The sequence below is a fragment of the Erythrolamprus reginae genome, chromosome 5, assembly GCF_031021105.1.
Source record: "Erythrolamprus reginae isolate rEryReg1 chromosome 5, rEryReg1.hap1, whole genome shotgun sequence".
Classification (NCBI taxonomy): Eukaryota; Metazoa; Chordata; class Lepidosauria; order Squamata; family Dipsadidae; genus Erythrolamprus; species Erythrolamprus reginae.
Window position 1 is genome coordinate 77,163,192 of NC_091954.1, and position 13,761 is coordinate 77,176,952.

Sequence of the window (13,761 nt, forward strand, 5' to 3'; positions counted from 1 at the left end):
GGCTCAAAATAACCAGGGTGTGATCCAAAGACACTTGGCATGCTTAGGTGACTGTTTACAAGAAATACCATGAATATTCAGGGGAGGTAAGGGAGGGAGCAATAAGAAAAATACAGTGGAACCCCGACATAAGAGCTGCTCTACTTAAGAGCAACTCGAGATAAGAGCTGGGAGGGGAGAGATATTTTTGTTCTACTTACAAGCCCAAATTCGAGATACAAGCGCCAAGGAGCTGTCTCCTGAAGCCAAACGCTAACTTCCGCGTTCGGCTTCAGGAGACAGCTGCGAAGCGGCGCGCGTGTTTTAAAAGGTTGCAGCCGGCCTGGGGGGCTCGGGGGGGTGCTTGCAGCTTTCTTTCTTGCTCTTTTTCTTTCTCTCTTTTACCTTCCCTTCTATTTCTTCTTTTCTTTCTCCTTCCCACCTTCTTCCCTCCCTCCCTCCCTTCACTCATTCCTCTCTTACTCTCCCCTTTCATAAGTTTCCTTGCTTCCTTCCTCTGTTCTGTCCCTTCCCCCTTTCTTTCTTTCTTTCTTTCTTTCTTGCTTGCTTGCTTGCTTGCTTTCTTGCTCTTTTTCTTTCTCTCTTTTACCTTCCCTTCCTCTATTTCTTCTTTTCTTTCTCCTTCCCACCTTCTTCCCTCCCTCCCTCCCTTCACTCATTCCTCTCTTACTCTCCCCTTTCATAAGTTTCCTTGCTTCCTTCCTCTGTTCCTGTCCCTTCCCTCTTCCCTTCCTTCCTTCCCACCCTCCGTCCATTCATTCACCCATTCCTCTCTTGATCGCTTAAAGCCGGTCCCTGGTACAAAAAGGGTTGGGGACCTCTGTCCTACAGGATTGGGTGGCAGAGAAGTTGAACATATGTAAATTTAAAAGTTTAAGAAAGTTTACAAGTTAAGTGAAAGAAACTTCATTATTCATTTATATGTACATGTACATTTCTTCATTAAAAACATGTCTTTCTGCATAATTTAGACTAACTTTGTGAGTTTTTTGAGGGCTGGAACCAATTAAAATTATTTACATTAATTCCTATGGGGAAAAGTTGTTCGAGATAAGAGCTGCTCGACTTAAGAGCCCAGGTCCGGAACGAATTAAACTCGTATCTCGAGGTACCACTGTACAGACAATTAAGAGGTAAATATTCCGAAGTTCACAATTTAGTTCTTACCTTGGATGTTATCGATTCTTTGTTTTCTTGCATGTTTGAAATGGCTTCAGAAATCCTAATATGAATCGTACTAATTACAACATCTACATTAGATGGTCCATCAAAACGATCAGCCACCAACAGTAATGAGTCTATTGGGGAAAAAGAATAAAATGATACCGATTAAAGCATATGAAACAAATCATTTGAGCTGATCTCTTTGTAATTACTACAATCAATACTGAAAATGCAACATACATCAATGGAATATTTTATATATTTATTTATATGCTAGATATTCAAATGCCACGATTCACCTACACCTACAAAGATTGCAAGAGCGCAAACAGTAGCATTTCCTGTGATACTTTATGTAGGTAAAAGTTGGACTTCAGATTGGAAAAGTATTGAACTTGGGTGCTGGACGAAGGTCTCGAGAATACTACGGTATGGACCACAAACCAACTAAACAAATGGATCATCAAACCTATCAATGGAGCATTCTCACTCAGGGCACATACGAATAGGCTCACCCTCTCCTATTTTGGACAATTATGCAAAACTCTAGGTCTCTTTGAGAAGTCTGTAATGGTGGATGGTCTCACTTAAAATGGCAATGGATGTACTGTTGGAAAACCTGATGGACCGAAAGACATCACAAAGAAAATCTATCTATGTGGTTGTCATTAAGTGTCAACACTGGTTTGAAAGCAATCAAACAATCAATCAATCAGTTTAGAACCTGACAAATATTTAAATATTGTCCCCCTCAGAAAAAGAAGTCATAATGCTAAAGTGATATAATAAATTTAAGAATTTTTAAATAGCAACGTACAAAACAGAATTAAATAATTAAACTTGAGAACTTCAATTTTTAAACTTTTTCTACACATGCCCATGTAGTTTACTAGAAATAGAGTTCAATTTGAAGGCGACCGAACTTTTTACTCATTCTTAAAAAACACTTTTTCTGAAGACATTATTTTTTTAACTGCTTAAAATCATCCAATCCGTGATACTGATGAATACTTGGAGCTTCTATATCCTCGTGCCTTGGGCAACACTTAAAAGATTTACAATCCATTATAGGAAGTATGGAATTTCAAAATATATGGAGAATTTCATACTGTAGAAGAAGTGATGCTTCAAAGATATTGAAAATACAGTGGTACCTCATCTTACGAACGCCTCTTCTAACGAACTTTTCAAGATACGAACCTGGTGTTTAAGATTTTTTTGCCTCTTCTTCCGAACTATTTTCACCTTACGAACCCAAGCAGCTGCTGCTGGGATGAAGGGGTTTCTTTTTTTCCCCTTTTTTGAAGAAAGAAAAGGGAGGGGCAGCTTGAAGGAGTAAAGATTTTGCATGCTTGCAAAAGCACTGAAACGGTGCCTTTTTAAGAAAGAAAAGGGAGGGGCAGCTTGGAGGAGTAAAGATTTTGCATGCTTGCAAAAGCACTGAAACGGTGTCTTTTTAAGAAAGAAAAGGGAGGGGCAGCTTGGAGGAGTAAAGATTTTGCATGCTTGCAAAGGCACTGAAACTGTGTCTTTTGAAAAAAGAAAAGGGAGGGGTGCCCCCCTTGCCTTTCTTCATTCCCACTCACCCTTTAGCCTAGCCTTACTTCTTCCACCCGCCCCCTTTAGCTGCTCCTCCCTGCCCTCTGTTCGCCTCCCTTCTAAAGTTTGGGATTTTCCTGAAGGATTTGCACGCATTATTTGCTTTTACATTGATTCCTATGGGAAACACTGTTTCATCTTACGAACTTTTCACCTTACGAACCTCCTCCTGGAACCAATTAAGTTCGTATCATGAGGTACCACTGTATTCCTCTAAGGCATGTATCAATTGACCTCCAACCTTGCATTGCTTAACTAAAAGGGGAAAATAAGAACTAAAAAAATGTCAATGGAAGCAATTTTTTCAGGCAGGCATCTGTAGATCTTACCAATCATATTCTTCCATTCAGTGTCCAGGTCAGCATGATTGCCTAGGCAGCCCTTCAAGACATTACGGCAATAGCTATTACATGGCTTAATGTTTGACATGCCCCGGCAGTGCGCACAATATATCAACTTCATAATAGCGCGATTGCAATACTGGCTCAGAGGGACCTTAAAAACAAACAAACAATTATTTCTTAAGGGTATAATACAACAATCGTAAAACACAAGATGTAACCTAAACCGCAGCTAGGAATTCAAAAGAGAAAAAATATTTTTGTGCGTGTGTAGAGATAATTTATATAAATTTTAAAACTAAGTCCATTTAATAGACAACTGGTTTGTTTCTTATATGAAATTCTTGGACATAGCCCACTTAATTTCAAAGTAGGACTACTTTTCAGAGATGATCAGAATGAAACATTTCAAAATCCTTGAAAACCATGCATTCTGAAATATGAACATTTAGAATAGATTCAGGGCTTAAGGCATAGTACTGGTAAGTTACCCTACAATTGTTTCTTTGATGTCCTGCCAATTTAAAAAAGGCAAGAAGAATAAAGAAACAAGCACATAAATATTATAGATGCCAGCAATGGTTCTGAAATACTTTTTTTGTCTTCTGTTCAATCATGTCCGATTCTTGGAGACTGCGTGGACAAGTCCTTGAAATTTTCTTGGCAAGGTTTTTCAGAAGTGATTTGCCATTGCCTTCTGCTTATGGCTGAGAGAAAGTGACTGGCTCATGATCACACAACGGGCTTTGTGCGTAAGGCAGGACTAAAACTCACTACCTCCTGCTTTCCATCCTAATACCTTAACTGCTACACTAATAAGATACCTATAAAGAATAGTCAAATAGCAAATGTAATAATAAAACCATGTTTATTTGTTTATTCAGTCAGGTAGTGCAGAATTTGAAGAGAATCACCATGATTTACCATATCAAACCCTACTGGAAATCAAACATGAAATATTATTTTAATATTCAGTATAAATTGTTCCAGAGGATTTAAAAAAACACACCACCTATTGACAGAACTGTGAGAAATATATTTTGTGTATATATGTACATTATGTACCTATAAACAAATAAATATACTTTGGCAATAAGTTTACTAAAATTTCCATGAATCTGAAACCAGATAATAAAGTCAGTATTTGACAAGTTTCCTGATTTCCATCAATGTGAGCCTGAATTCAATTATTGTATAAAAATATATGTAGCATTAACTATACTTTAGAACTCAAAGTTTGAACTTCGAAAAATATAAGAGACAATGAACTTTTTCCTCATTTATTTTTGACTTCTGCTATCTTAGCATTTAGCGTAAAATAATCAGTTCAATTTCTATCATAATATACCTCCAAAATATATTAAGTTCTTGTTATTGATCGGGTTATAGATATGATGGAAAAATACTGATGGCCAAACTAAACTTAGTTAGCAAAAAGCATAGTTTTCAACTTCATTACAAATCTCAGTTTATGAATCTGGTTTGCTAGTCAACACCAAAACAAGATATCCAAGGACCACTAATTTTATTATGCACCTTTACCAAACCAGGATATATCATATTTTTTGGAGTATAAGACACATCTTTTCACCCCCCAAAAGAGAGTGAAAACTTGGGAGTGTCATCCTTTGGCCTCTGCCTCCCAGCAATTTCCCTCCATGCAGCAAGCAGAATAGAGCCTGTTAAGCAACTCATTATCCGTTTCCCAACTCTCAGCTGACTGAAAGGCAAGCCAGGTGCTAAAATGAAAGTGAAACTAAAGTGCAGCTTTAGCGGCATGGAGGCAAGAGGCAGGGGTAGAATTTCATTTTCTTGTGCTAGTCAGTTGCTGAATCTGGATGCAAGGAGGTAAGTAATAACTATATTGTAAATGTCTATAGAATGTTCAAATTGTTAGACTTATTTTTAAAGACTGCTTTATTATTGCTCTAGACAACTTAATAAAATGAAGAAGCTTTTTAAAATAAATGCTTGATCTGAAGAGGCCCAGTGCTATTATATCTTCTTTTAAGAGAGAATAATGTATACTTCCAGAAAGCCACATCAGTTTTAAAGATCTGTAAAAGTATAATCTGAAATGTAATAATGTCCTGTTTTAGTATTAAGATAAGGCAGCTGGGTTAAACCCTGACTTAATCATGTTTGCAGTAGATCTAATCAAATAATTGGGAGGCATGTAATAATTTCTTACATTCAGGAAAACTTTCAGGCATTAATATACTGCCATAATGTACATTTCTCCAATTCTTTGCTATTTCTATGGGTCAGGCACCCATGGACAGGAATACACAGCAAACAGTGTATATCATCTGGGCTGTTTCCTGTTTGTCAAATTTCTGGGAGGTAGAGGCCTTATTTCCTTGTTTTCTTCCACCAAAACTAAGGTCCGTCTTATTTATTTATTTATTTATTTATTCATTCATTCATTCATTCATTCATTTGTTCGATTTTTATGCTGCCCTTCTCCTCAGACTCAGGGCGACTCACAACATGTTAGCAATAGCACTGTTTAACAGAGTCAGCCTATTGCCCCCACAATCTGGGTCCTCATTTTACCCACCTCGCAAGGATGGAAGGCTGAGTCAACCTTGAGCCGGTGATAAGATCTGAACCGCTGACCTACAGATCTACAGTCAGCTTCAGTGGCCTACAGTACAGCACTCTACCTGCTCAGCCACCCCGGCTCATCCAGTGCGTCTTATACTCCGAAAAAATACAGTAATATCAAACACAAATAACGACAAGGTTATGTTCAATAAAAAGAGTACATAACTTAGCAGTCAAACCAGGAAACAAATATTAAGAGACAATCCAAGAAAACATCAGTTTGTGTGTGAAACAAAAGCCTAGAATATGACCAAATATGCATACATCCATAGTTAAAACACATCAGGCATTAATACAGGCATTGCCAAGATTAATGAGAACAGAACAGGAAAATACACAAATTCTTTTCTAATGTCGTGAGTCGCTCCGAGTCCATGGAGAGGGGCGGCATACAAATCCAAATAAATAAATAAAATAAATAATGCCATAACTGTTCATTCAATTGACAGGAAGGAGGGAGATAGGCTGTTCCAGGCTTGCAAGGCTAAGTCCCCCAAAGCCTGGAAGTCAGAAGCTATAACTCTGAAATGAAAAATTGAAGTAAATTATTGAATAGAAGAATATAAGGAGTGAACAATGTTGTATGGAGAACTAAAGCAGGTTCTAGGCTGCATGTGTCTGTATAACTGGAGGTCTTTAAACACAAATAAGAAGAGCTTAAACTTGAGCTTTAATTCAGGTAGGAAAGAGAAGATTCTGTTCTGCAATGAGAATTCCAGTAGGAATAGAGTAGGATGGAGTGTCCAAAACAGCTTAAATAGTAGTACAGTGATCCCCCGGGTATCGCGATCCCGATCATTGCGAACGGGCTAAATCGCGATTTTTCAACCCGGAAGTCAAAACACCATCTGCGCATGCGCGCTCTTTTTTTTATGGCCACGCATGCGTAGATGGCGCCGGGCAGATCAGCTGCTGGGCGGCTTCCCTGGGTCTTCCCCCTCTTGCTGGCGGGAGGGCGAGCGGCGGGCATCAGCGAGGAGTTTCCCCACCGCCCACGCAAACTCCTCGCTGCCGCTCGCCCGCCCTTCGCCCGCCCACGCCGTTCGCTCGCGCCGCTTCCCAGCTGAGTCCTGAAGCGAATTGGCTTCAGGACTCAGCTGGGAAGCGGCGCGAGCGAACGGCGTGGGCGGGCGAAGGGCGGGCGAGCGGCAGCGAGGAGTTTGCGTGGGCGGTGGGGAAACCCCAATCTTCGGCTCCTCGCTGCTGCGGCGGAAGTAAAAACACTATCTGCGCATGCGCAGATGGTGTTTTTACTTCCGCAGCGCTACTTCACGAAAAACCGATCATTGCTAGGGGTCCTGGAACGGAACCCTCGCAATGATCGGGGGATCACTGTATTCTAATTAAGATTTGGGGGGGCAGAAATGGGAATTGGGATTATTGCAGTAATTTAGGCATGAAACTAACAAGCATACCCTAGTATGCTTTCAGAACCCACAGATTGTATAAGCATTCATCAAATGAAAATTAGTGACTTTTGTTAATAAAATCAATAAACTGATGTCAAATTAGTTGATCCTCAATCAAGATCTAAGGTTACAGATTGAGAAAACAGAGACAATCTGGGAGACTTGGAGGCAAGAGTGAGGAGCCATCATGAAGGTTGGAAAGGATAACCAGATTGAAACACACACACGCACACACCTCAACAATCTCCGCCTTCTGATTCTTTTTAAGGCAATAAGATGGGATCAAAGAGTAAATGTTACTAAGATACTTTATCATAAGCCATCACATATTGACATCAATCAATCAAAGATCAACAAAGAATAATAGAGATGTCATTAGTACAACAATGACACTGTGGATCAGATTATCCAAAAGTACTTGGATACTTTCAAATTGATTGGTTTGGTACAAGGAATTGGAAAAGGTAAGTTATAACAACAAAATCATGCCCAAGAACTGACTGTAGAGCAGATCATGTGCAAATTCCAAATCAAACTAAAGAAGAACAACAAAGTTATCCAGTTTCTACAATATGATTTTTAACATATGCTGGCTATTTTCAAGATCACTAGGCACTGCTTTGAAGTCCTGAACTTCACTAGTAAGGAACCAGAGGAACAATGGAATGAAATCAAAAAAAGTTAAGGATGAATGGAAAAGAGACTGCCAATAGACAGAAGAAAGTAAACTGGAACAGATGGTAGAAACTGTCCAGAAAAGAAGCCAAAGCCAAGAAAGACAATGATCTCAGAAAGAACTTATAGAATTTAAGAGAGCCATTAGAATACACAAGAAACAATATTGGAATGTAAAGTCACCAAAGATGGAAATGGACGTAGATAAACAAGGAAAGACTTCCAAACGAATTGTGATCATCAAAGGAGGTTGCAACAACAAATTTGCATACTAAATGATGGGCAGTCATGAACTCATTCAAATAGGATCAATCATGCATTCTGAAATAGCTTTTAGAGGTAACACAAAAATTATAATGGATCCTGAATATGTATACTGAGATTACTGGTAAATCAATCCAGCCAAAGGATGGTAACACCCCTTCTGACATTGCTGTCTTGGTTATTTACTATATATTATTAATAAAACTTGATGCTCATACAGCATTAAATTATTTATTTAGATTTTAATAACTTCTCTTTATTATTTTTATAAATAAGATGGCGAACATACTTAATATTCATTTCTCCTATTTTCCCTGCAACAACAACCTGTGGGGTGAGTTGGGCTGAGAAAGGGTGATTGGCCCAAAGCCACCAGCTGGTTTTCATTATACGTTGTACCAAGCACCATCCTACCAGAGGTGAATCTACCCATTCATTGAGAACAGTTCTCTGGCTAGCTTGCTATGAGACCATATGTAGAAGACGACCTTAATTATCAAGGCATTAATACATGTGATTTTAGTGAAGTTTTTATTGGTTTTTTAACTTCTATTGTATTTGTACTTGTTGTTAGCCGCTCAGAGTCCGTTTGGAGTGAGCGGCATATAAATGCAATAAATGAATGAATGAATGAATGAATGAATGAATGAATGAATAAATAAATAAATAAATAAATAAATAAATAAATAAAGTAGATAAACATGTCTTGATTATGGTAGGTCTACCTTTCTTATATTTTATGTTTGGTATGTATGTGTTGTATGGTTTTTAACAGTTGGGGTTTTTTATATAATTTTTATTATTAGATTTGTTCCATTGTTATACTGTTTTTTATTACTGTTGTGAGCCGTCCCGAGTCTTTGGAGAGGGGTGGCATACAAATCTAATAAATTATTATTATTATTATTATTATTATTATTATTATTATTATTATTATTATTATTATCTGAATTGCCATAAGCAAGACAACAAGGCTACTCTGTGGCAGCTCCCATACTTTGGAATTCTTTATACTATATATTCAGGGGTGGGCTACTGCCCAGATGCGGGGAAACGCAATGGGTAGCAAAAATGGAGCTCCACCTCAGAGTACCCAATTTGCACTGAAATGTTGAAAGAAAATGCAAGGCATCCTGCATAAGCCACGCCCACAGTGTGGTAGTAAAAATTTTGGAAGCCCTTCACTGTGTATATTCATATAGTTCGCTCACTCCTTTCTAATATTCAAAGAGAGTTTAATTTCACTGGGCCTTCAGCTACCTTTTGATTTATAAATTTCTCAACATGGGGCAGAATTGATTTATTGGTAGCAAATGCATTACTAAAATAGCATTGCTTTTTATAACTTGATTTATTACTATAAATTCTGATCCCATTCAGTGAACTAAATTTTGTTGGTGGGGTATCTCATTCAGATGTGTTCTAACAAGCTTTCACCGAAGAGATGAATGTTTTGCTTGACACTTTAATATCTTTACCTTTAATTGAGGAATGTTAAAGAAATATTTTCCAAGGCCATAATACAACGTGGTTGCAGTTGTTTAGGTTTGAGAATCCTGATAAATGTTTCTTTGTTCATAAGAAATATGCACATTATACTTACAACGAATGAATAAATAATATGGATAAGCAGGACGTCAAGGCCAATGTAATATGATTTATTTCATTATTTCTATGTCAAAGTATTCTGGCTGAGAATTCAACTAGAGTTTACTTATTCTCATCAATTAGATAACCCTTAGAATTATTTGTCTTTTTAAATAATTACCTCATAGGAAATCAGAGTAGAATGTCACTTAGCTTTAATATAATTTATAACAATAACATTTTTACATTTCTTTTTAAAATATGCCAGGAAGCCCAGCAGTTTGCAGAGTTAACATAATTGTAAGTGATATGAAAATAGAATTTACTAGTTTCTCAGATAAATACATAAGCAGAAATTATATTACCAGCTTACATACTGGTATTAAGGACTAACTATAATTATTCAGGCTTAGTTATTCATAGGTATGCTCATTTAAATTAATGTGACTACAATTGTTTATACTCTAAATATGCTAAATCTATAATCAGCCCATTCAAATGAAATTCATTAACAACTTATTTTTATCCTTCAAGGACACACAAAAGTCAGAATTTTGAATGATGAACACAATCTCCACTGAATTAGGGATTAGTTTAGATTGAGCAATTTTTCTTGATTTAAAAAGATTCATATTTTCATAAGTTTTAAAAAACTTGAAGACAGTGAATTAGTTATAACACATACATAGAAGTCTACAAAACAAAACAAAAATACTTAATTTTAATACAGGGATATATTGGGTTTTAGTATCTAACGCAACAAACACACTTGTAGTGCTATACAGTGATACCTTGTCTTACAAACTTAATTGGTTCCGGGATGAGGTTCTTAAGGTGAAAAGTTTGTAAGACGAAACAATGTTTCCCATAGGAATCAATGGAAAAGCGATTAATGCGTGCAAGCCCAAAATTCACCGCCCATTTTTGCGCTGCTGGGATTCCCCTGAGGCTCCCCTCCATGGGAAACCCCACCTCCGGACTTCTGTGTTTTTGGGATGCTGCAGGGGAATCCCAGCAGGGGAATCCCAGCATTGCAAAAATGAGCGCTTTGCTGGCAACAGAAGTCTGGAGGTGGGGTTTCCCATGGAGGGGAGCCTCAGGTAATCCCAGCGCTTCGGCTGGCAACGGACATCCGTAGGCAGGGTATCCCAGTGGCGGCGGTGGGTTTGTAAGGTGAAAATAGTTTGTAAAAAGAGGCAAAAAAATCTTAAACCCCAGTTTTGTATCTTGAAAAGTTTGTATGACGAGGCGTTTGTAAGACGAGGTATCACTGTATTTTATTCTTGATAAACAATTACATTTTATGAAAGCTGTCACCTGCCAATATTTTGTACTTATGATCTAAGTTGAGAAATGCATAGACATGCCTTTGTGAGTTGTGTATGGTGGGAAGAGAGAGTATTAAATTAATATGGCAATATAATGTCTTAATTAGACTGGATCCATGTATTTATTCTACCTAAATGATGGTAGCAAAAACAAGGCCCATTGCTCCGTTTGGTCACTTCCAATCCATAGCATAAAAGGAGAATTCTAACTGTTACAATACCTGTGTTGCAAAATGACTAATACTCCAAGCATTGTTGCTTGACATATACTTACCATCCACCTTAAAAACAAACAGAAAACTAGCAGATCTTTCATGAGGAAAAAGACATCTGGATAGAGTACAATAGCAAAATGAAAATGTATTATAATCTATTCTGAAGTTGTATTTCTTTTCTTCAAACAGCTTGTTCAAGACAATTAAATGTAAGTTATAGAGAATGTGTTTATAGATCCACCAAAAATGCCTCTTAGTGGATGTGAGTGTGCATGTGTATTTAAGATGTATATGTAACAATATTATCAGTAAAATTATTTCTCTGTGATAATCATTTCTTATATGCAGTTATCTGCTTTTTGATTTAGAAAAGGATATTCCATAAAAGTCTTCTGAAGTTCCTCTGTTCTAAGTTTCAGATTCGGCTAGCTGGCTGATGTAGAAATTTCGGGATCCCACATAACATAAAGAGCTTGATAGGATGATGAGGGCAAGACTGATGAGGGGAAGAAGGAGCTATGGTAGTGATGACGAACCTATGGCACGGGTGCCACAGGTGGCACACAGAGCCGTATCTGCTGGCATGTGAGCCATTGCCCTAGCTTAGCTCTAACGTGCATGTGTGTGCCAGCTAGCTGATTTTTCGCTCGCCTGAAGGCTCTGGGAGGGTGTTTTTTGCTTCCAGAGACCCTCCGGCGGGTTGGGGAAGGGTGTTTTTTACCCTCCCCCAGCTCCAGGGAAGGCTTTGGAGCCTGGGGAGGGTGAAACATGAGCCTACTGAGCCCATTAGAAGTTGGGACAGGCTACATTTGGCTCCCAGAGGGTCTCTTGGGGGGGGGGGGAGCTGTTTTCACCCTCCCCAGGCATTGAGTTGTAGGTGTGGGCCCATGCTCTTTCGGCACCTGAGGGGAAAAAAGGTTTGCCATTACTGAGCTAGGGTATTCCTCTTCACTCTCTCCTATATTAAAAATATTGACAGAATTCTGGCATGAAAAACAAATCCACTGGGGGATGATTTAGAATTTATATTGGATTTTTTTTTAATTTCTCCACTGTGTGGAACAGCATACCGGTATTATCTTTCTCTTGAAGTTTACCTCAAAACTGAGGCCAAAAGGAGGTGTGCTGATGGAACATGAGAAAACCTGGTTCATCCTCCCACACTCTTTGTTTCAAGCACTGGTTTTTTCTGCCAAGGATAGAGAGGAATTCCACTGGGGATAAAGGAATGGGAGGAGGGAGCGGGGCTAAGGGGAAGTCCACCATCTGTTCTAACAGATGGGTCTGTCACATCAATCTAATTTGAGCCTAAGGGCCAATTCCAGTCTTCCCTAACTTGGTCCCCTGAAGACGTGTTGAGAAAAGTTTTTGATATTATGCAAAAAACAAAAATCTGTTATTGTGTGCCTTTCAAGCTTTTGCTCTTAGAAACTGGTATGGCTTTCCAACAGAACTGTCCTTTGCAATTTGGAGAGCTAGTCTAAATTTATAGAGGGATGTATGGTAGAAACATTCCTTTATTAACATTACTTAATGGAATGAAGTACAACATTATTATTTTGTTGGAACCATGAGCCATTAAAAATCTAATATGAATTTAATTTCATGGTAAACGTAATTATTCAGTGATTAAAAATCACTTAATTATGATCCCCCAGCTTTATAATTTGCCTCTAGGCCTTGGAAGAGTATTTTAAAATAGATTTGCTGTCTGAATAATGCCGTTTCATCTCACAGTGAAGTTTGTTATACACCTTTTAACATAATTTTACATCTGAACAAAAAGTCTCATTCCAGTTGTTTACTCATTTGGGTTACTGCTATAAAAAGGAAGCATACTATTGGACAAAAATTGCTATTTGGAATTCAATACACTTAGAAGATCAGGGGGGAAATGTTCACATGATCCAGCGTGTCACAGGTATATTGTTATGTTGATTCTTTTACCTGACCGACTTCCATAGGGTGCATACAGTCAGTGAAACAGTGGAAGTGATGTGCCGGTGCCTGGAGGCTGTTGGCGTCTGGATGGGTGTCAACAGACTCAAACTCAATCCTGATAAGACGGAGTGGCTGTAGGTTTTGCCTCCCAATGACAATCCCATCTGTCTGTCCATTACCATGGGGGGGGAATCACTAACCCCCTCAGAGAGGGTCTGCAACTTGGGCGTCCTCCTCGATCCACAGCTCACATTAGAGAAACATCTTTCAGCTGTGGCGAGGGGGGCGTTTGCCCAGGTTCGCCTGGTGCACCAGTTGCGGCCCTATTTGGACTGGGAGTCACTGCTCACAGTCACTCATGCCCTCATCACCTTGAGGCTCGACTACTGTAACGCTCTCTACATGGGGCTACCTTTGAAAAGTATACAGAAACTTTAGATCATGCAGAATGCAGCTGCGAGAGCTATCATGGGCTTCCTTAAATATGCCCCAGTTACACCAACACTTCACAGTCTGCACTAGTTGCCAATCGGTTTTTGGTCACAATTCAAAGCGTTGGTTATGACCTATAAAGCCCTTCATGGCATCGGACCAGTATATCTCCGGGACCGCCTCCTGCTGCACGAATCCC

General features: G+C 38.7%; 1 protein-coding gene across 1 annotated transcript in view; it reads right to left on the reverse strand.

Annotated features, from left to right (window-relative positions):
• GPC1 (glypican 1) overlaps positions 1–13,761 on the reverse strand; it is a 253,882-nt gene that overhangs the window by 19,917 nt on the left and 220,204 nt on the right. The window contains exons 4-5 of the mRNA XM_070753246.1: positions 3,093–3,258; positions 1,168–1,298 (exon numbers count right to left, since the gene is read on the reverse strand). Of these exons, the coding sequence (XP_070609347.1) occupies positions 1,168–1,298; positions 3,093–3,258 (297 nt within the window). The remainder of the gene's footprint in view (positions 1–1,167; positions 1,299–3,092; positions 3,259–13,761) is intronic.